The sequence below is a fragment of the Argopecten irradians genome, chromosome 1, assembly GCF_041381155.1.
Source record: "Argopecten irradians isolate NY chromosome 1, Ai_NY, whole genome shotgun sequence".
Classification (NCBI taxonomy): Eukaryota; Metazoa; Mollusca; class Bivalvia; order Pectinida; family Pectinidae; genus Argopecten; species Argopecten irradians.
The window spans coordinates 66,942,916-66,968,166 of NC_091134.1; the positions used below are offsets into that span (position 1 = coordinate 66,942,916).

Below are 25,251 nucleotides of genomic sequence, written 5' to 3' on the forward strand. Positions count from 1 at the left end.
GTTATATAGACGTTGGATGTAAGGTTATATAGACGTTGGATGTAAGGTTATATAGATGTTGGATGTAAGGTTATATAGATGTTGGATGTAAGGTTTTTTAGATGTTGGATGTAAGGTTATATAGATGTTGGATGTAAGGTTATATAGACATTGGATGTAATGTTATTTAGACGTTGGATGTAAGGTTATATAGATGTTGGATGTAAGGACATTGGATGTAATGTTATTTAGACATTGGATGTAAGGTGATATAGATGTTGGATGTAAGGTTATATAGATGTTGGATGTAAGGTTATATAGACATTGGATGTAAGGTTATATAGACATTGGATGTAAGGTTATATAGACATTGGATGTAAGGTTATTTAGACATTGGATGTAAGGTTATATAGATGTTGGATGTAAGGTTATATAGACGTTGGATGTAAGGTTATATACACGTTGGATGTAAGGTTATTTAGACATTGGATGTAAGGTGATATAGATGTTAGATGTAAGGTTATTTAGACGTTGGATGTAAGGTGATGTAGATGTTGGATGTAAGGTTATATAGACGTGCCAAGTCCCTGTGTGACGTGTGTCGAAACTCGAAACTACGTTAGAGAAACGTCTCAGTTACAAACAAATGATGAAGCCTAAACGGCGATAAGAAATACTATATAAAAGTCAATGAGTGTTGATTTACCTTTAATCAATTGTTTAACTTGTATCAAGGCTAAAGGCTACATAAACCACTAGAACCTTTCCGTTCCCATCACGTTATGGTTACTCTCCATTTTTAATCAAAGCGGGAGACAACCGTATCACACAGTCTAAACATTATCCTTCAGCTTTTTCGGCAGACCATTTTTGCAATCACTTCTAAATCTATTGTAAGTGTTTCATGTTTCATCTGGATTACATTGATAATAAAGTTGCTTCTAAATAAATGTATGACAAATTGTAAAATTTGCGCTATTTATTTTTCATTAGTTGTATTCTAATGACGCACTATTTTCTTACGTTTCTCTTTGTAGACTTGCTCATGCCCAGAAACTCACATTTTTTAAACAAAGATCAACAAAAATATGATCGATTGAATTGAAATCTAAGGATTGAATCTTGCTTTGGTCGATTTCATGTGGTGATGAATTGAGTTACTCTTGAAACAAATTCAACATGAACTGCGAAAGATTCATTCCTTATATACTTACCCAATCCCCTACCCCCTCACACAACTTAACCCCTACCTCCTTACACAATCTTAACTCTACCCCCTCACACAACGCTAACTCCCTACTCACTCACACAGCCCTAACCCCCTACCTCCTAACACAACCCCCACACCTCATGCAAACCCTGTCTCCTGCCCCCTCATTCACCCCTACCCTCCTACCCCCTCACAAAATCCACAACCCCTACCCCCTAACACAAACCCACCATTATCTCCTCAAACAACTCCCATCCCTCATATAAACCCCACCTCCAACCCCTTCACTGATCCCTAACCCCCTACCCCTTCATAGAATCCACAACCCCTTCGCCTACAAACCCACCCCTCATACACTAACTCCCTACCCCTTACACAATCATCCCTACCCCCTCATACAATACTAACTCCCTACCCCTTACACAACCCCATCCCTACCCCCTCATACAATACTAACTCCCTACCCCTTACACAACCCCATCCCTACCCCCTCATACAATACTAACTCCCTACCCCTTACACAACCTCATCCCTACCCCCTCATACAATACTAAATCCCTACCCCTTACACAACCCCATCCCTACCCCATCATACAATACTAACTCCCTACCCCTTACACAACCCCATCCCTACCCCCTCATACAATACTAACTCCCTACCCCTTACACAAACCCCATCCCTACCCCCTCATACAATACAACTCCCTACCCCTTACACAACCCCATCCCTACCCCCTCATACAACACTAACTCCCTACCCCTTACACAACCCCATCCCTACCCCCTCATACAACACTAACTCCTACCCCTACACAACCCATCCCTACCCCTCATACCTCCCTACCCCTTACACAACCTCATCCCTACCCCCTCATACAATACTAACTCCCTACCCCTTACACAACCTCATCCCTACCCCCCTCATACAATACTAACTCCCTACCCCTTACACAACCTCATCCCTACCCCCTCATACAATACTAACTCCCTACCCCTTACACAACCCCATCCCTACCCCATCATACAATACTAACTCCCTACCCCTTACACAACCCCATCCCTACCCCCTCATACAATACTAACTCCCTACCCCTTACACAACCCCATCCCTACCCCCTCATACAATACTAACTCCCTACCCCTTACACAACTCATCCCTACCCCCTCATACAATACTAACTCCTACCCTTACACAACCATCCCTACCCCTCATACAATACTAACTCCCTACCCCTTACACAACCCATCCCTCCCCCCCTCATACAATACTAACTCCCTACCCCTTACACAACCCCATCCCTACCCCCTCATACAATACTAACTCCCTACCCCTTACACAACCTCATCCCTACCCCCTCATACAATACTAACTCCCTACCCCTTACACAACCCCATCCCTACCCCCTCATACAAACTAACTCCCTACCCCTTACACAACCCCATCCCTACCCCCTCATACAATACTAACTCCCTACCCCTTACACAACCCCATCCCTACCCCCTCATACAACACTAACTCCCTACCCCTTACACAACCTCATCCCTACCCCCTCATACAATACTAACTCCCTACCCCTTACACAACCCCATCCCTACCCCCTCATACAATACTAACACAACCCCATCCCTACCCCATCATACAATACTAACTCCCTACCCCTTACACAACCCCATCCCTACCCCCTCATACAATACTAACTCCCTACCCCTTACACAACCCCATCCCTACCCCCTCATACAATACTACCCCTTACACAACCTCATCCCTACCCCCTCATACAATACTAACTCCCTACCCCTTACACAACCTCATCCCTACCCCCTCATACAATACTAACTCCCTACCCCTTACACAACCTCATCCCTACCCCCTCATACAATACTAACTCCCTACCCCTTACACAACCTCATCCCTACCCCCTCATACAATACTAACTCCCTACCCCTTACACAACCTCATCCCTACCCCCTCATACAATACTAACTCCCTACCCCTTACACAACCTCACCTCATTTTATGAATTTATTACGATGGGAAGGTAGAAGCCAACAGTGTTAATGATGATACGACCTGGTAGTACTCTGACCATGTCCTCAGGGACCTGACAAATTACAAATAGATTCCTGCTAATCAATACAGACACCTGTGTCACTATAAAAGGTAGTAAACCTGTTGTAATTACCACACAGGGAAAACATTTAACCTGGTGTAATTACAGAACAAGGATTACACCGATTGTATGCTTTCAGATTTACAACTTATTGCTATACATAATAACATGCATATACAACATAACATAATCAGACATAAGGACCATGTATACATTGCAAAACAACATACACTTTCACATCCATTAAATTGCGCTTTCACATTCATTCACACAAGTTTGATCAATACATGCATTCTTGGTATAAAATGACCATTTCATTTATAGCCATTCATGTAACATGTTATATACCGTATTTTCCCTATTAGGAGCGCCTCCTCTAATAAGTGCCCACGTTTTTTGCTGAAAAAAATCAACTAATTTCATACAATTTTTGTGCCAGATTGTGATGATTTGTCTTTGCAGACGCTAAAAAAATACTGTTTCACATCAATCTGATGCTTAACAGATATCCGATCAGCTTTTATAAGCACTAAATTTATTCCATTGGACAGCTAAGGACATCTTTGCCAAGTGTTTATAATATACACATAGAAACAGCAAGAACGCCATGTTCAAAATAAAACGTGTCACTTGAATGCCCCACACACGTGTATGGATGAAGACTAACTGGCAACAACATTTTAGCGATGTCTATATAGGTTTTATGATTACTTACTGTATATCTATGATTAAGGTTCCTAAATAACAGGAATGTTATCATTTCTAAGCATTTGATTGTGTGCTCTTGTCGGTAATTCCCATCTGCCACAAAACGAAAGTAGCGATGGAAAGCACCGTCCGCCATTTTGTGTACGCATGGTAAACAAACAGGCTAGCATGAAATGCCAAAATTCTGTGAAACAGACATATTTAACCAATGTTTGATACTTCTGGTGCATACATTTCTTCATAATTATATAATTAATTTTTCTTTGTTTTCATACCAAATCTGGCTTTTTGATTGGCCAATATTTTTTGCATACCACTATGAAAAAAAATGTGAGAATGGCGCGAAACCTCGACGTTATCGTGACGTCACAATAGAGACATTGACGTTGCGTATTGATTCGGAAAAAATAATCCCTTGAAAAACCACTATAATGTTACATTTAAACATACTTCATTTTATCAAATAGAGTATAAAATTAATTATAAGTATTGATGTCACTATTTTTTAATTTTATCGGGGTATGAAAAAAAGAAATTGTTTGCAAACTTTTGTGAGAATCCGCTACGTTGTATGAGGGTTTTTTTTTCATACCCCGATCAAATTAAAAAATAGTGACATCAATGCTTAAGTAATTTCAACACTTACTTGGCTTCAGAACGTAAGTTGGTTATAGTAAGTTTCAGAAAAATACGAAACTAAAAGCAAGATGACTATAGTCTGTTTCAGAAAAAACATCTAAATATGGTCTCAAATTACGGCGCCCCCTTTGGCCATTTACCCGCGCCCGGCGCCCTCATTAGGGAAAATACGGTATGTCAATAAGTATGAAATAATAATTCAATAATAATTAATACTTTATCACACCTAACAGCGCCTTACCAAATTTATCTGCGATTCCTTTCAAGTTTTCTCTAAATTACAGCATTTTACCAGGAATAAATCATTGCCTAGTTTCTTTACAAAGTTTTTTTTTTCTGTTTTTTCCTCACACTTTTCACTGCATTATCAAACACTTTAAATCACTACATCCTCAGTAGATCTAATAATCTATGTAACATGAACTTATGATATGAATGGTCCAGACATGTTCCCACAAACCCTTGACCTCTGGTGTAATGAGTTTGATTAATGTGTTAAATTACTTTATTACCCTTAACCATTTGGGGCAGTTGCCAGGTACTGACTGATGGGCAGTGGCTTTTCTCCTGGTACTCCAGTTTCCTCCATCTCCTAAACCTCATACATCCTAAACGGTTGTAATGGAATCATTACTTCCCTCCACAGGGGTCAAACAAGGATTGGGTCACTAGTGTACATGTGATAGAGTGATTGGGTGCTGTGGTGGTTATTACCTAGCTGGCCAGAGTTGGAACCCAACCAAGGACGTGAAAAGGTCACAAGTCACAAGCCCGATCATGTGTATTTTCTCAACTCTAAGACTCCTTGCTCTATTATACATCTAGGCCCTCAAAACTGATATTTTATATAACTTATGGTAGACTGAATCAGACTTTTATGCTAAACCCCCAAAGGGATAAGAGTGCCTTCCTAACTACCAGCTGGGGTCCAGTACTACATGGAAATTAGAGCACACCAAAACAGATAATGGCCAGGTCATTTTGTCAAAACAACTGATATTTTCTTAATTCCTTAAAACTACAACCATTAATATTATTATGATTTATTTTCTCAGATAAACTGTTTGCAGAGCATTTTTTATCCGATTGTTTTGATAAAATAAATTGGACATGATGAAATGAATAAAAATGCCTTACTGGACTTGAGAAAAAAACCATATCAAAAGTACACACTTCAGGTGATTTTTGTTTCCATTCCACAATTAACATTTGCCAAATTCTTTCCAAAATTATCTGCTTTACAAAGATTGCTTGGATGTGCTTTTAAAAAATTTATCTAATATATGAAATGTAACATCATGAATCAATTAGTTAAAGTGTATGGAGCAACTCCGGCAATCACAGCAACCCACAATGTTTGTCGGCAAGAAGCAGACGACAAGGCCTGACATAATAGTATTGCTTTTACACTTAACTTACAAAACAGGAAATTGATATTGTCATATACACATGGCAAGTCTGGAACCAAGCAAGAGCTGTAAAGCCCGAAACATCTGTCACCACAAATAACAGGTCAAATAGGCCTGTATCAGTTTCTCTACAACTCTAGGTTACCAAGAACAAGTTCAAATGGTTACATGCATACTTTGTGACCATGAACAGAAAATTTGTAAAATACATATACATCTTTGATTTGAACAGATTTTCAGTATGTTGAAGGGTCAATATCAATTTCTGTGCTTTTTAATCACTCAAGGATAAATAAGATAGTTAAGAATAAAAGATCTCAGTAACTCTCAGAAAGAATGTGAAGGTCATTCATTTAAACAAATATTCCTTTACCTGATGAAAATAAAGACCAATTATTATGTTTCTGACATCTTGGTTTGGTATTTTTTTTCTCCAAAAGAAAAGATTGTTTGGAAGTTATAAGAACTTAATTGCTACAAGTTGTATTTAATAATCTACTGAATAAAGTAAAAAAAAAAACATCAGAAAGGCAGGCAATGCTTAAAAACTACCACATATACAATATACTGTTGTTACAAAAAAAAAACTAAAGGAAAATGAGTCATGGAAGGATGTTAAAACAAGGAATTTGTTTTCAAAAGTAACACTGCATTTATGTTTTCTAGTTTGTATCTGTGATAAGTTTAGGTGGCCGTGGTAAAGATGTAGATGCTGCCCTAGTAAAAGCTAGTCCACACACTGACCAGTATTGATTGGAGCGAACACAGTGGACCAGGCCACAACCAAATGGCATTACATACCTTCCACTAAAACACAATTTTCTTAAATTAATTGATGTCCCCCCCTTGTACAGTAATCTTCATCAATGGTGTGTATGATTATTTGGACTCTCTAGGGATCTATTTTCATCATTTAACTCGGAATTTTAGTGTATTACCAATTTTGCATCAATGTAAAATTAGTGTGACTATTGCCATCAAAACATGTAAAGTTTTAAATAACAAGCTAAAATATATACATACTTGTTTACATAGGCTTTCTAGTGTTCGATCTTTACAGCTAATGGAGAGAATGGAGTGAATACCCACAGAATGAGGTTTGTGTTACATTCATCACCAAATGTCTGTTTTTACCCTACAATAGTGCTCACATAAACACAAATCTCTATACACCAAAGATATATCAATATTTTGTCAATGACTCGAGCACTTTTTTTTTTGTCCAAATTTATTTTTACTGTACAGCTAATGTGTTGTTTTGTTGAAATGATGTCCTTTTCCTCCCGATGGCACCAGTTTGGCCTTGTTCTCACATTCCTCATTCCGAAGTATTGGATTATAATATTGGAATTACCATTTATAGAGAGCTAGGGGTCTGTCAGTTGTTCTTTTGTTAAATGTCACCACAATGCCACTTTACTCAATACTGTATTTGTTCAATTAACCAGTCTTCGTTTTTGTGTTTTTCATTCATGAATATCATCATCATCTGTAATGCTTGTCTGGAGATATAAGATTGTGTATTTGTATGCCTGTCTGGAGATATTTGTGTTTTTGTATGCTTGTCTGGAGATATTTGTGTTTTTGTATGCTTGTCTGGAGATATTTGTGTTTTTGTATGCTTGTCTGGAGATATTTGTGTTTTTGTATGCTTGTCTGGAGGTATTTGTGTTTTTGTATGCTTGTCTGGAGATATTTGTGTTTTTGTATGCTTGTCTGGAGATATTTGTGTTTTTGTATGCTTGTCTGGAGATATTTGTGTTTTTGTATGCTTGTCTGGAGATATTTGTGTTTTTGTATGCTTGTCTGGAGATATTTGTGTTTTTGTATGCTTGTCTGGAAGTATTTGTGTTTTTGTATGCTTGTCTCTGGAGATATATGTGTTTTTTGTATGCTTGTCTGGAGATATTTGTGTTTTTGTATGCTTGTCTGGAGATATTTGTGTTTTTGTATGCTTGTCTGGAGATATTTGTGTTTTTGTATGCTTGTCTGGAGATATTTGTGTTTTTGTATGCTTGTCTGGAGATATTTGTGTTTTTGTATGCTTGTCTGGAAGTATTTGTGTTTTTGTATGCTTGTCTGGAGATATTTGTGTTTTTGTATGCTTGTCTGGAGATATTTGTGTTTTTGTATGCTTGTCTGGAGATATTTGTATTTTTGTATGCTTGTCTGGAGATATTTGTGTTTTTGTATGCTTGTCTGGAGATATTTGTGTTTTTGTATGCTTGTCTGGAGATATTTGTGTTTTTGTTTGCTTTTTTTCAACTTTGTTAGCATCAACATAACATGTGATTTTTACGTGACCACGTTACGAGTATCGTTGGAAACGTTATTTTTTTTGAAAGCGTTATTTTTGTCGTGGAAATACCACTGCCTATTGTTCTCATTGACCCCCTACGGCGACAGCGCAGTGAGGCGGCGGGCGAGCTTCGCTAGTGTGTTGACCACTCACCCATAACGAGAGCACGGCTCCCAATATATAGTCGACTGGCGGTATCGCTAACACAGCGTGCCCCGAAACGTTATATATGGCGTTACGGCACGTAAAACTCTTCATTCAGGTTCGCTGTCACTGTATGTATCGCTACCGTATCGCATGTGCTGTGCAACTGAACATGAAATATATATAGTTTTCAGTTACTATATTTACAGTTCTAGCTAAGTCTCTGCGAAAAAATCCTGTATAAATAGACCCTTAGTACTAGTTACTACATGTTACATCCGTATTCTTATGTTAGTAAATTTCCTAATTCTTAGGTTAGTAAACGTCCAAATTTGTCAAGCTAACCAGTCACTTCTAGTTGTGTTCAAGTACCGAACACAAATGCGGTCACTCCACGAGCTAGCTTTGGACCATATCAAATCGATATGTTGCATCATCAAGGTCACTATGTCATCGCGAAATATCAGCTCTAAAACGTATGAGACAAATCTTCATGGTCGTGTTAGAAGCCCCCCTTCAAAATTATGAAGATAGACGACTAAGCCCACAGAAAAAACAACCCCCAGGTCATTAAAGGGCCGCTTGTTACTGAAGTCGGGTCGGAATAAAATGATTCAGCGAGAGAAGTGATGACAAGGGGCGGAGTCAATTAATACCAATCAAGGTACGCTTCTTATGTGATTGGGTAATAGTATTCATGACATAGCCCATGAGGCACGGTGACATTTTTCATAAAGAATAATGTTCATTTTTCAGACAATTTTAAACATTATAGCCAGTCAGGTGATACGACTTCTTTAATTGACTATTTGTAAACTTCTTTCAATTAACTGTACGGATAAGCAAAAGATGTAATGTCGTCCAAGTGTTCTCACAGCATGTCATCACTCAACTACTGTACTAAACGATACTGATTTAACGGAGCAGTGGTTTTAAAAGTAGTATGCAGTTTTGACAAAAACAATAATGTATTCATGGACTTTATGCAGCAGATTTTGGACCTAGAAGATATGACGAATATGGACTCACACAATTTTTTTTTACCGTGGAAGGAATTTTAGCACGCATGAAGATATTTACGGATTGTATCGATTGATCTACAAAAAAAGTACAGCTAAACGACCCATGTCATCTGTTTTAATTATTCTCATTAATTTGATGTGTTTTGTCGATGTACATGAAACACTAAATGCTTTTGAAACCACTTTTTACCTGATTGTTTATAATCGGCCCGCAGGTTGAATCATTTAGATTGATCAAAGATCGTATTAAACTTGAAATAAAAAAATGAACAAATGAACTTTGTATATCAAGGATGTATTAAAAGGACCCCATTCAATCTGAGGACCTCAGTTATGGAACACCAGCGCAAACCCAGTAATGATATATATTATTCTATACTCGACCGTTATGTCTTTTGGTCAAACTCACTTTACAAATTTCTTTACTATTCATAAAATCCACCGACTTATTGCGTTACGTGTTATATTGTATCGTGTGCATTTATGGAACTATATTTCTGGTTATATACATATTTTTAGCGTGAATTTAGACTGGGATTACTATAATAATACTGTGGGATATATTTAATACGTATATTTTTTTTATTTCTTCGTGTTTACATACAAAAAGATAGTGAAATTCAACCCCGATATTTTCATTGCATAAATGGCATATTCTTTCACGTTTCTCAACATTACGCCATCTTCCAGTCTCAATTGGAATTTTTAAATTTGATGTACGGAATTTAGTTATGTATACTCTATTCATTTCCGATAATTTTATAAGATAATTTTCAAATCCAAATTCTTTTTTATATATTAGATAAGTCTGTCTCTTGAGGAGTTTTCCACACCTGAGAACATTTTTGTATAAACTGATCTTGAAAGCGCTGTTTCATAAAACTTTTATAAAAACTGTTAACCATTTGTACTTCATTGAGGAAGATATTTGACTGACCAGATTCGTCAAAAATATTTTTAATGAAAGATATCCATTAAAATGTGTATATTCCTTCGAAATGTAACTTCGAGATTAGTTTATAAAGTATGCTACTTAATTTATTTTCATTTTGTATAAATCTATTCCAAAAACACAGCATTGTCAGTTTGATATTTACTTCGAGTGGGAATCTTCCCAGTTCCCCATACACCATAAAATAGTAGTCGAAGAACATGTACTATAAGTACAATGTACCATAAGTACGACTACACAACTGTGTGCTAATATTATACAATACTATTTATTTTATCTAATTCTTATCGGAACATATCGTCGTACCTAAATGAATAGTCAAGGACTCCAAAACCAAAAACTGTAACTAGATAGAAAGTTTCTTTTTAATCTGTTAAAATCGTTCATATATCTGGGTTTAGTGTAGTAGATAAACAAAGACGTGCGTCACCTGAAAAGTCGTATATTAGAACGTGAAACTTTTTTTTATTTTGAAATATTACCATTTAGTCTTTATATAAAATATTTTATAATACGTTGACTTGTATTTTGAAATGAAAAGTTATTTAATTCTGTTGGTAACACGATTTGGTCCGCAGTCACTGAAATAAAACACACCATATTACAGTTTACGCGTGGCTAAACACGTGATGACCAGGTACTGATAAAATTGACAGGAACAGAAAGGTCGTCATGGTTCACGCTGGGTGGATAGTTATTTCCTGACGGGGAGGGGTGTGCGGTCTGTATACATGGGGCGGTGGCGTTTGTGTGACATGAGTGAGTCGAGGATGCAGACATTTCTTCGATATTTTTAGAAATTGATACTGATTAATACGTTCATAAAAATCACCAGAACTCAACTGTATGTAGTAAAAAAAATTGTATTATTACTCAATGATATGTCGAGCATTTAATTACGCCCCTAATTGTTTTCTAAAAGGTATTGTTCATAGACGGCACTGATTAAGATATACACTTAATTCATTAATATTAAAATATGATACTTATAGATAATACTTGTACATATGTTATCTGTAATTTGATGTATGGATAAGCAGTAATAAAATGCAAAGTTTGCAGAGGTATCACTATTTTAATTACTGATCAAATTAGGAACATAGTCTAAACCAGACTGACAGATGTTGTAATGGATTTGATGATCAGATTGATTTCTTTACGCAATGACGCGCAAGCGTGATATGGGTCTGATGAAATCCATTGTTAAAGGATTTGTGCAGTCAAAAATGATAATTTCAGTTTATGCTGGAAATGGCTTTATTAGACCGTGAAGAAACCTCTCCGTGCCGCGCGCGACCGGAATAACCTGTAAACCGCCGATATCGAGGTCAAATTTTCTGACCACCCGATTATGCATATTTTCTACCTCTAAACCGTGTGAGGTCATAATAGTCAGTGTCTTATAGCTGTACTATAACTGATGTGCTATCACTTACATCGACGGTCACAGGAAAAGCCGATCAAAGATTTTTTTATGATTACTTTTGAGTGAAGTAAATCGTACAATAACTTTGGCTCGAATATAAATAACTATAAGAGTGAAATTCGATGTTTCAAGACTCTAATTTATGCCCTAATAGCAGGTATCTTCGTGTAATTATGAAAGAAAATCCACACAGAAATAAAAGTTTCAGATTTTTTGTCGAGGAGTTCAGCATCGAATCAGCTTTAATTAGATAGTATTTTTCTGTAGTCTGTATCTCTGATACATTGTGAATTGCAAAGTTTGTGACTGTAAAATAAAATTTGACGTAACAATTTAAGAAATCCTTGATGTTTCTGGACATACGTACACACCGATGATTGATCATTACAAACATTGTATTGTGTGTTGCTAACCGAATAAATCGAGATACATTTATTGCAATACCGTAAAACATTTCAACATGTGGTAGAAAGAATTTACTTTTGATTTTATAAAAGATCAAATCATTGAGATATTAAGCAAAACAAACTATATTTTTCAGACGTGCGGTCGCTTCAAATTTTTAATGGATATACGAGTAGATACACCGATATTATAGATATATAATTAGCCATGCCTTTGGTTTGATGGTTATGTAATACCTTGACCAGGATGTTGTTTACCTGTACACAACGCCATTCATCGAACTCACCTGTAATTACCTGGCCGCGGGCAATTTGCTATTCGGTGGACTATATCGGGTATTTGCTATTGTCTTACTGTCAATCAGGTTAGGACATCCGTTAATTGGATTGTGATTTGAATTATGGAAACCCCGTACATCTATGCTCTAGGTTTTTTATTGTCACCTCCATTTTTAAAATGAAGATGTACAAGCAAATGGAAATAAAATATACCTAGGAATATATATTACATACACATATATATGTCGTACACAGGTAAAACAAAAATGGAAGGTGACTTATTCAGAAACAAAAATGGTTCTAAGAACTATTTCAACTAAAGGTTTAACCTTAAAAATTATTCCAGTCTAGTACTGTAATTACGGAATCGTGGCATATATCAATCTTCCATAATTTCTAAGGTATTAGTAAAAATTCTAAGCATGTATTTTCACCGTTTCGAATCTAAATGTACATGTATAGTCAAACAAGAAGGGTTACAACATTATCACACTAAATATACTTATTTAAATATCACTTAGTATAAGTTTTTAAAAAGGTACAAGATATTATATCTATTTATAATGCCTGTATACAAGTAATTTCAATTTTCATTTGAACAGTTTATGTGGTTACTTTTTGGATTATACGATAAATGTTCATATATCATACTATTAAATCTCGGTATGATATACAAAACTGTCGACAATGAATATACTATTAAGGATTTAGTATAATTTTGAAGTGCAATCTACACTTAAACTGCAATTTAGGAACATATATCAGAAATACCATTGATGTATTTCTGCTTCTTAGTAAACGTTATGGATAAAGTTTCAAAGGCAACAATATATTGTAGATATAAATATTATTTTCGGTATAAGTTCGGTACTGTTACTCCAATATCACATAACTAATAACCGTCCACATTTTATTTTTACTCAAAAACTGTGCCGTGTTTGCATCGTTATAGCAGAAGTTTAAATAAAAACACGGATTCTAGATATATTCATGCTAAATTTTGGGATTTTACTCGTAAAAAGATAGTGTTACATTATACTGTTTTTTATTACACTGAAATTTACATCATATGCTATCTAAATCTCAGTCCAGACTGATCCGAACATCATTTTGATATCGCTATCATATTGGACTGATTATCTAATTTTCCCAAGATGTTCTCAATGGGCTGCAGAACCTGGAATGGAAATATTAATATCTGATCAAAATCGTGATTTTTATTCATTCCTATAATTCATGTACATAGTTGTGTTTCTTAAACCGTTCTGGAATTCAAAATAAATAAAAAGAAGTAATTATTGTGTTTGTAATGCACTAAAACAGATTGACAATTAAAATGTTTCTGACAACATGAATTTTGACACGTGTAGTTCCACAAAATTTAAATGTTATAATTATCTGCAGTTTTTGCGTGATTTCAATGTAGATCTAATGTCGATACGTATAAACCCCAACCCCCATATACAATATATGAATCAAAATTTATGATAGAATATTACATGTCTACTAAATTACAGTAAAACTATTAAGTCTCTGGTTTAAATACTTGTAGATGACTTGTGTGCACATTCTGAAGATTACTATACATAACGTAAACACCCGCCCAGCTAATCCCGTACTTCGCTAAGATTTCAACCAATTTGCAACTCATAAAGAGAAATTTTTACGTCTACTAGCAACTTTCAATGTTAATGTTCCCTTTCAATATCTTTGTCTATAAAGTGTATACAATTATTGTCGGCCATTTTCTCGCTTCGTGCTCCTACTAGTGCCGCCTAATATAAGCGCCCCGGTAAGTCAGGGCGCATCACGATTCCGTTAACCTTCTCCACCGTGTATAGGTCTAGTGTGAATTCCTGTCTAAACAGGATAATCACACTAGCAGACATGGCGAGACCTATAAGTGCTGTGACCTGTAACTCAGAGAGGGAGGAAGAGAAAGAAAGAAAGTGAGAGGGAGAATTAAATATGTAGAAAAATGTTAATCGTTAAGATGAATACAAGTATGTGTTACTTTTTACACTACAGTCTTTAGAAAGAATGCATAAATCATTGAAAAAAAGTAAGAAATCTACACGAAAGTTTTACCCTCATTAAATATACATAATTATCCACCAGCCTCCGCATCCAGGTGAAATTGTACAGGGTTACGTTGTTCATCGCGGTTCTCACAATTACGCTTTCGTCCCGCATTGCTTAACATTTTATAAGAAAACGAAAGTTCATGACAATGCTATTTAATAATTTAAAAAAAAAATCAGAGAAACGTAGCAACAATCCCCAATCGCTGAAAAGACGTTTTTGAAAATCACAGGTAGGTGTGTCGAGCGCCGTATGCAAGCATTGATAGTGATGAGCTGCGCTGCCTCGCAAAGGGTCGATTACGTCACGCACCAAATAAGTCTCGTTACCACAATACATGTCCTGACACCGAAATGCGGATATCTAGGTGTCCGACAACTAATGACTCCGAGTGTCTTGAAAGGAGAACACACCTCATTTTATCGTGACACAAATTCTTTGATAGTATAGTATAGTTTTCCTTTAGCTAGATGACTCTATGTCGCGGTACCATTTTTCAATAATCTTTGTTGAAGTTAAAAGTTAACGGCTTAAGTTAACAAGCCGATTCCAAACAGTACATAAAAAATTAATGGTAACGGCCTTCTAGCGTAGATAGCAACAGAGAAAAGAAAAACTCTGCTCACAATTAATTAAATGATAAAATTGCTTTTTTATTTGCCGTCAGCATCAACGTGGGTTCTGTTGTGATCGCGTCTTTTATAATACTGAAATATTGTCCTCCGCCATCTTATACTTGTATACATTGTAATGTCATATTATAATGATAATAATTGTACTGTTCCCTATATGCTTGTTATGCATTTGGATGGAATAAAAAACTTGAAACTTGTAGATAATAATACTTGACGAAAATAAAAGATCCACGACTGCTTGACCAGCGGGCAATTTTCACGGGTCGCTGCGCATGTTACATGTCCCTGCGCGGTAGCAAGTCGGATACAATGGAGTTTGTTTTGACAGTGATCTTAGCATGAACTTGAATATATCATTCACTTTTCATAACGTAGACAAAACGTATACAGTGTATTTAATTAAATAAATGCATGTCAGTTTGCATCATGCGTATTGTAACTGTATTCAAGGGATGTGCATTTGATATCTATTTGTGTCTTCACTGTACGATACGACATATTATATAGAATTATAGTAGATTTTGTAATATTCATTTTGAATATATAGCACTTGTTCCAAAATATGCCTCAAATAATGTTGTGATATATATAAATCAGCCATTCAAGAAATGTACACAATTTCGTTAATCAAAACAGATTCCATAATATGCATAACTTCGACAAATAATTTTGTTAATCAGCCATACAAGATATGTACACAATTTCGTTAATCAAAACAGATTACGTACGTTATCAGAAACATATCTATATATTATATTTATAACGTAATAATCAATAAACTTGAAATACACAATATGTTAAAAAAACATCAAATCTTTGTACAGTGTACTTAAACTAAGACCGATTCCAAGGACTTAAACGTCCTTGCCGATTCCAACACAACCCTAATATGTCAGGAATTTTCAATAAGTTTATACAGTGAATGCAAACTTTGGAGAAAAAGAACTGTAAATATAGTAACTGAAAACTATATATATTCCATGCTCAGTTGCACAGCACATGCGATACGGTAGCGATACAGTGACAGCGATACCGCCAGTCGACTATATATTGGGAGCCGTGCTCTCGTTATGGGTGAGTGGTCAACACACTAGCGAAGCTCGCCCGCCGCCTCACTGCGCTGTCGCCGTAGGGGGTCAATGAGAACAATAGGCAGTGGTATTTCCACGAAAAAAATAACGCTTTCAAAAAATATAACGTTTCCAACGATACTCGTAACGTGGTCACGTAAATAATCACATGTTCTGTTGATGCTAACAAAGTTTCACATAAAAATCACGTAACATTCTGGCAATAACATGGGAAACAAAATCATTAACAATCATTGCTGACACTAACACGTGAAATGAAATGAATAACAATGCAAAATAAATAATAACATCAGACACTAAATCTAACATCATTTAAATAAGACAAACGCATGCAAAGATAGAGATAACACAGCAGCAAAAATATAACGTGTGCTAGAAAATAATAACATGCTTTTAGTTAAAGATAACTAAAATTTTGATAATAACAGTAAAACAGATATAACCAACATAAATATTTAAAAAATCACGAATATGGTTAAAATAACAGTTTAAGAACGAAAATTAACAGAACAGGGCTACCAGTGAGTATTGGTATCGCAATTCCGGAACTAGCTTTTTACCCCCCCGGCTGGTGTCGTGAAGAATAAACTGAATAACCACACATTTGTGGTATATGTAGTTGTAATTTGCACCCAGATACAATATAAACTAGTTTATAATCATTCTGTAAACTTATTCAGCAGCATCAATATCATTTTAAGTGGATTGCGAAGAAAATAAGAAAATATAGTGAACTGCATTTCATAAATAACTTAATAATATTCCCGAGGTAATCAACAGGTACAAGTGGTGTCGTGGTAAGTCCTGAGCTTTCTAAGCTGACGGCCGGGTTCAACCCTTATCGTCGGCAGGTTAATTTTATTTTTTTTTATTTCATATTTTTATTTGTTGTTAATTCACCATGCTTGAAAATATTCTTTATTTTGTCTTTATATTTATTTTTGTTTTATTTTATTTTTATTTTTCCAAAAGTTTATTCCAAACATAGACATGTATAGCATATACACTAAATTACGAACATCCCACTATTACGGCCACTTATTTTCAGTTCCGATTTTTTTTTCTCTTCAGAAATACAATCACACCGCTATTCCGTTTTACGACCAATTTTAATAGTCCCAACGACCACTAAATTAACACTAATTGACCATTTGATTATGACCACAGGCACATGTGACTTCACACCTCGCTGTGCCTCACCTTCCCGCACGCAGCAACCCGTGAACAACTACCCGCAGGTACATCAGTCAGTCTTTTGTTTCCGTCGACCTAATTATCAGATTATCTACCTGTACTAGGAGAGTGTTAATCGCCATCATTTGCATACTTGTGACTGGCAGTTGACGTGATCGAAACCACAAGTAATGCAACGTTCTTTCGATAGCTCTGGTGGTGAGATCGAACGATTTAGGCAGTTCTTTCTCATACGTGTAACGCCAATGGAATTAAAATTCTTTAATGTATGAGATATATTGATCTTATTTCAGATATTTATGAAGTACCGTAGGCCAATCATCTCATTTCAATAGATGTGTCATCTATTTTGTTGCGGTAAACAATCGGTGTTTTGCATTAGTTAAAAGTACGCTTGACTATTGCACAGTAGTCTTTCAAACACTTTACCGATTGTGATCGTAAGTTATTATTTGACCAATCATTGCACATGGCGGGGTAATTAAAATCGATTTACGTAAATATTAATAATAATTTACACAGATCAATACCAATTTTAAAAACACATAGATTCTCATTTACCTCAGGTGATACTATGTGATAATTAAACCAGAGACATAGATAATTTAATAACTATCTAAATCTCTGATTAAACTAACAATATGTATTTGAATTATAATTAAAACATAATAGAAAGTAATGTCTAGAAAAAGTATTTTCATTTAGATTGTCAACAATTACTTCAGTGAAATTCAGTTTAAGATTTAAGTAAGCACACACCATTAACTTAATTTAATTAAAAAAATATGTCTATGCTCTAGAAATAAATGGTATAGTCATTATATGTCCCTAATTTATCAATCTTTAAAAATTTTTGTAAATTATTGGTTTTGATTAGATACGCATGCATTAAAATATGATATGATTAAGATTCTAATGGCCGACAAAACTAATTGATCAAATATAGTAATTTGCAAATTTATCTTAACCAAAATATATCAAACTGGTTTTTTCCCCACACGTACATGTACATACTCAGCATGCTATGTTATGTTTCTTATGTTTTTTATATAAATGTAATGTATATGTCATGTCAAGTTTATGTTGATGTCCCATGTATTTGTAAATGTGTTAAATGCAAAAAATTGAACAAAAAAATAAAATATATATATATATATATAATATACATTTATATATACATGTATATTGCATTTTTCATAAAATTTCAATTTTGAAACAAAAATACAGTACATATATTATGTACCGGTCAGCTAGGATACAGAGTTTCTGTTCTTGATCGTCATGATCATAGAAGAAACCTGGTCCACCTCAGAATTAAGACCACCTCGCTATTAAGACCACTTTTACTCGGACCACTGGGTGGTTTTAATAGATAGGTTTTAATGTAAATACTGTTATACATATTCTCAACACATGTTATATAATGTTTCTGACGTCCCTTGCTCATACACATTTTCATTTACAGCGGTTCGGAGCGGTAGGGAGCTGGGTTTTCGAGAAAAATATTTCAAAGATTAAAGGATAGATAACCACCCCATATATACATCTCTTCGTATCTGTAGCAGTGTGCAGCCAAGCGTGAAGGTGTGATACATTGATCATGACCACATCAAGTTTCTTTATTAGTTCTCTTTGACAAATACATTGTATAGAGAAACATAATATATAAATATCAATTTCAAAAATTTGACAAGTAGAAAATATGTACATATAAGGAAGGACAAATCATAAATTCTTTTGGAAAATATCAAAACAATAAGCAGTGATCTAGAGTTGGCTGTTCTATTGTTTAGAGGATTAAGTGTCATTTTATAACGAAATCTTATCGTTTGGTTGTTTATGCAAATGAAATGAAAATTCGGAGGTGTTTAAAATATAAATGAAATTGTAATACATGTACGTACTATTCTGTACTAGGCAAATGTACTTATATAATTTGTAACACACAATGTTTTTTCAGAGTAGATTATCATGTCAAAGTAAAATTGCTGAGTGAATCTGCTATAATATATATTGAAACCACTGAAGCTTATAATTTCCGTTACTGTAAAGGAAATTTTAGAAATATCAACCCATTTCAAATGATTCGACTGAACTAATTAAGTCTTCCCATCTTCTCCTCCCGGTAGGAGTATGTTATTTTTTCATTAAATTGTACAGATCAATATGAAATATTTAATGTAAGTAGGAAACAAATTTGACATATTTCAGAGTCAGCCTAATTCAGGTATTCTCTGATAGCAGATACTAAAACCGTGATATTCCACAAAATTAGTACTAATCTGATAGATTTGTATCAATTCATCAAAACAGTAAAAAGTAAGCGTGTCACTATCCTTCATTAAATCATATACTACAATTATGCTTTTCTTGAACCAAGCCTTATAAGAACTGTTTTTCTACCAATATTCATATTTCAAAGTAAATTATCATGTTCAAGCCTTATGAAAACAGTTTTGGAACCAATAGTCAAATTTCAAAGTAAATTAATCATGTCAAAGTAAAATTTCTGAGTGAATTTGCGATCCGAATTTTGGACCTATCCTTGCTCCAAATTTTGCTGAACAACTTTCCATAATGTTTAATAAGAAGATATTTACAAATTGTAGTTAGAAAAGGACACTGATGACAATATCTGTCATTTAGGTAAATCGTGCCGTTACCGTTTGTTAGAATATATGTTGTAATGTACTACAAACTTGATAGACATAGAGAAAAAATATTAACGTGTTTTGACAAAAAACATCCTTCGTGCCATTTACATGTCGTTTAGTTAATTAACTCAGGTTATTTAGTTCTTTAGTTAAATATATATACATTCATGTACTTGAAACTTGATAAAGCATATACCGGTAAACAGCTGATAGCTGACAGAGATTTTTTTTTCTCTCTTTCCCTCTCTTTCCCCTCTTTCTCCCTGATATGTTGCCAAAGTAGTATTCGTGAAGTTATGAAGCATGAAAGTCATCCTTTATGACAATATACGTTAGTTATATATGTTACACGGTCTGACAACCATTAAATTTTGTACTTATAGATAGTATGGTGTTCTTAAACTTGCTAGATACATTTTTGTTAAAAAGGAAATCCTTGATGTCATTCATATTAGTCATTAAAGGTCAAATACGTGTACGGTATCGCTTAAAACATTATATGAGATTTTATATAATATAACCAGTAAGTTTTTTCTTGATATCTGAAGAATGCCTGTTTAGTTTTTAACAAAAAAAAATCAATTTAATTTGACATTACAAGTCACCATAATGCTGAAACTTTTCTTTATATAAACTTGACAACATAAATACTTCCTCTTTGATTGAAGGTTCTGCACTGAAATGCATTATGTGTATTTAGAATAACTGGACCTGTACAAAATGTGAGAAAATAAATCAATGTGATAAATTATTACGACCAAATAAAAAACAATTATTTGTATTAGTTTTTCAGCCTTAGTTTAAGTCCTGTTTTCTTTGGATCGTTTTCCAATTTGCAGTTATACTGATAATATAACCATTGACTTAACAATCTTTAACACTCGAATCAACTCCTATCATCCAGAAGTTTTACCGCAGCAGTACTTTCAGTACTTTGATTTTTTAAATATGACTAGGTTGTGTTTCTAACCCTAACAAACAGTGCTATAGGAGTCTGACAGGAATTAGACACTGGAGTAGCCTATGGTGGAGACAGGTGATCATGTACCTATGTATGATATGTAATGCTGCAAAATATTGCAATGTGATATGTGTTATGTTTTGTTCTTTGAAGTTTCATTACAAATACTGAGTCACATTAGAATATTAGAATTTTTGGATCTGTAATGTACATGTTACTGTGAGTTGCCGTCCTTGGTTTTTATTTACTAAGTGTTACCACCCTTGGTTGGCACTCTCTAATCTTGTAAGTTACCTATGCTTTGTCTACACAAGCTGCAGGCCATGTGTCTTCTTGCTCTATTTTTTTAATCCTTTAACTTTAACCTTAGAATATTGCTTTACATTTCGTCAACTCTGACAAGTTAAGTGATGAAGCAGCAAACATTTTCTACATTATTTTGTTACCTGTCTAATCAGTAGGTTTAATATCAGACATCTTAGTGCTGTGTTACCCACAGTATTCCTTAATACAGGTCGAGCCAAAGGAATCCAGGCCTTTCGTGAAAATAGATTTTTCTTAAAGATTTTCATTAAACATTGATTTGATAAACCTGTTCCAGACAAATTTGGTTAAACTAGACAAAGTGTCCGTTGTGGACACAAATTATTGATCTATCAGTGAGTGATGTTCACTCCAAAAACATTACACGTTAACCTTGACATTTGTTCAAAATGACACGGACAGATTTACAACACACTGATTATATTATCTCATCTATCTATCTACCAAAGATGTAGTTAAGGGGGAAAAATAATTCAATCCAACCAAATAAGGATAGATAAATCTTTAAACCCAATCAAATTGTGTCTAAGGGATGTATACAGCCTAATCCAGCCAGATAAAATAACTGTATGATACAAACAAATCAGATCAATCATATAGGGGCAGTGTCCTGATGGGGATAAAAAGGAAAACATGGCAACAAAATGTACTTTTAGAGCAAATGTTACTATGGATATATAAACTTTAAAAATAAAATTAATAATTTTTCACATTTTCAATAACCCACAATTATTTATCAATCCATGAAAAACGAGAATGGTTACATTAATATTATAATGATTAGCTATCAAAGAATTTTATTGATCACATGAATAATGATTTTTTCATTTTACTGAGGTTAGATGGCTGGATTACCATCTCAAACCAATAAATCTGTAAGGACTATAAACCACAAAGTGTGTTAGAATTCACGTGACAAGACAACAAACATGCATTAACAAGGAGATTCACTTACAACAACAACCACAGATATTACCTGTCCAGCAGTCCATTGATAATGCTACAACAGTAAAATTAAATTAAATACCACAAAGTTACCTCCCCTAGTAAAATTCTTCACTAAATTGCAAACGTTAACGATCAGGTCATTTGAATTTTACAACATACATCATATATGCACTCTGATTGGCCTTTAGAGACTATTTAAGTTTGCAGTCAGGCTAATTATCTTGGAGAAAATAATATACAAACACATTTATCAGATCTGAAAATGATCAGGTCATTTGAATTTTACAACATACATCATATATGCACTCTGATTGGCCTTTAGAGACTAGTTAAGTTTGCAGTCAGGCTAATTATCTTGGAGAAAATAATATACAAACACATTTATCAGATCTGAAAAATACTATACACACATATCATTCAATAAAACATTTTTTGTGTGGATCAAAATCTTTTTAAAAAAGAATATAGTGCATGCAACAAATAATTGGAAGTCAAAAAATTCTGCCACATAGATCTAACAGCTAATTCATCTAGTACAATATGTTTCTTTTAAAATGGAAAGTGTTAAGTATTGAGATGGATAGGTCGAATAATACAAGTCTCTATACCAGACCTCAACTCTAGATCACAGAGTACAATGTGTCACAAATCACTGAGACTACATCAATATAGGCATGCTGTTACATGATACACTGGAGGACATCAATAGGACACAGCCACTGTTACATGTACCGACCAACAACAGCTGGTGTAACATCTCATCACCTTTGACCTCTGAATAAATAAGGGCTGACTTACTTTAAAGAGTCCTCCCCCACAAAATACTTGACATCAATATTAATCAGCAGCTGGGTATACATCAGTACACCCACAAACAATAATCCAACTGTAACTACAAGTACTTATCTTAATTATAGCTTTCATGATCAAGGGCAGAGTGAATATTCTCACGGCCTGCCTCAGGTAAAGACTTACATAAAAATCAAGCTTTGAATAATATACACTACTTGCAATTAACTTTGGATGTTTATAAGGGAACATTTTGTTTGATAAGTTGACACCACAAACAGGAAAACTTCTCAAATAAATGGCATTCCTTTACTACTCATATGTAACTAAATCAAGTAATTACAGCCACCTTATGATATAAGCAGGATAAAATTCAGGTATACATTCAGCTCATCGTCAAGTACCGTGCAGAATTATACATTGGATTTCATTTTACAGTAAAGAAAACTTGTGGTCGTCAAGCTTTAAAGCTTTATATATGACAATTACATAGATTATCTCCCTTTGCCCATACCTCTGGGAAAGAAGTTGTCTGCCTAAAGTCTGTAAAGCTATATTTCACTCTATATCTTATGAACAACATCCTGGTTACCAGGTATACAGAATACAGCAAATTTGATGTGACAAAATAATTTCATATGTTTCAGATGCATCCTAAGAAACCAAATAATTGTACAAGGAGGACTGGTTATGAAGTGTTAGTCTCCATTCTCTGTGATCTGTTTGAGAGCATTGATCCTGTCACATCCCACAGCCATTATGACCACTTAGATCTATAATAACCCTTCACACCTCCCAACCTGGACTGCAGGTCCAATACACTTGACAAATTGCCACAGGATGTGTTCATTGATTAATGCTATTAATCTGTCTTGTTAGGTGTAAATTTCTCTATAAAATTCATTATAACAGTTGATAGCCATAGCCGGGTACATGATACACAAGCAATACTTCAACAGGTGGCCGACTTAGTTATACATATATACTGAGAATGTATATAACCATCTACACCAATACCATAACTCTGATGGCTACTTAGTTATACATATACACTGAGGCTGTAACAACCATCTACACCAATACCATAACTCTGATGGCTACTTAGTTATACATATACACTGAGTCTGTACAACCATCTACACCAATACCATAACTCTGATGGCTACTTAGTTATACATATACACTGAGACTGTACAACCATCTACACCAATACCATACCTCTGATGGCTACTTAGTTATACATATACACTGAGACTGTACAACCATCTACACCAATACCATACCTCTGATGGCTACTTAGTTATACATATACACTGAGACTGTACAACCATCTACACCAATACCATAACTCTGATGGCTACTTAGTTATACATATACACTGAGACTGTACAACCATCTACACCAATACCATAACTCTGATGGCTACTTAGTTATACATATACACTGAGACTGTACAACCATCTACACCAATACCATAACTCTGATGGCTACTTAGTTATACATATACACTGAGACTGTACAACCATCTACACCAATACCATACCTCTGATGGCTACTTAGTTATACATATACACTGAGACTGTACAACCATCTACACCAATACCATCACTCTGATGGCTACTTAGTTATACATATACACTGAGACTGTACAACCATCTACACACCAATACCATAACTCTGATGGCTACTTAGTTTATACATATACACTGAGACTGTACAACCATCTACACCAATACCATCACTCTGATGGTACTTAGTTATACATATACACTGAGACTGTACAACCATCTACACCAATACCATAACTCTGATGGCTACTTAGTTATACATATACACTGAGACTGTACAACCATCTACACCAATACCATACCTCTGATGGCTACTTAGTTATACATATACACTGAGTCTGTACAACCATCTACACCAATACCATACCTCTGATGGCTACTTAGTTATACATATACACTGAAGTTGTACAACCATCTACACCA

General features: G+C 34.8%; 1 protein-coding gene across 4 annotated transcripts in view; it reads right to left on the minus strand.

Annotated features, from left to right (window-relative positions):
* Positions 1-25,251, minus strand: part of LOC138306062 (synaptotagmin-7-like) — a 446,275-nt gene that overhangs the window by 130,217 nt on the left and 290,807 nt on the right. For 3 of the 4 annotated variants that reach the window (XM_069246411.1, XM_069246436.1, XM_069246427.1), the window contains exon 3: positions 22,500-22,523. The exons of the other annotated variant lie outside the window; for it this stretch is intronic. In XM_069246411.1, the coding sequence (XP_069102512.1) occupies positions 22,500-22,523 (24 nt within the window). The remainder of the gene's footprint in view (positions 1-22,499; positions 22,524-25,251) is intronic. 4 annotated transcript variants of the gene reach the window in all.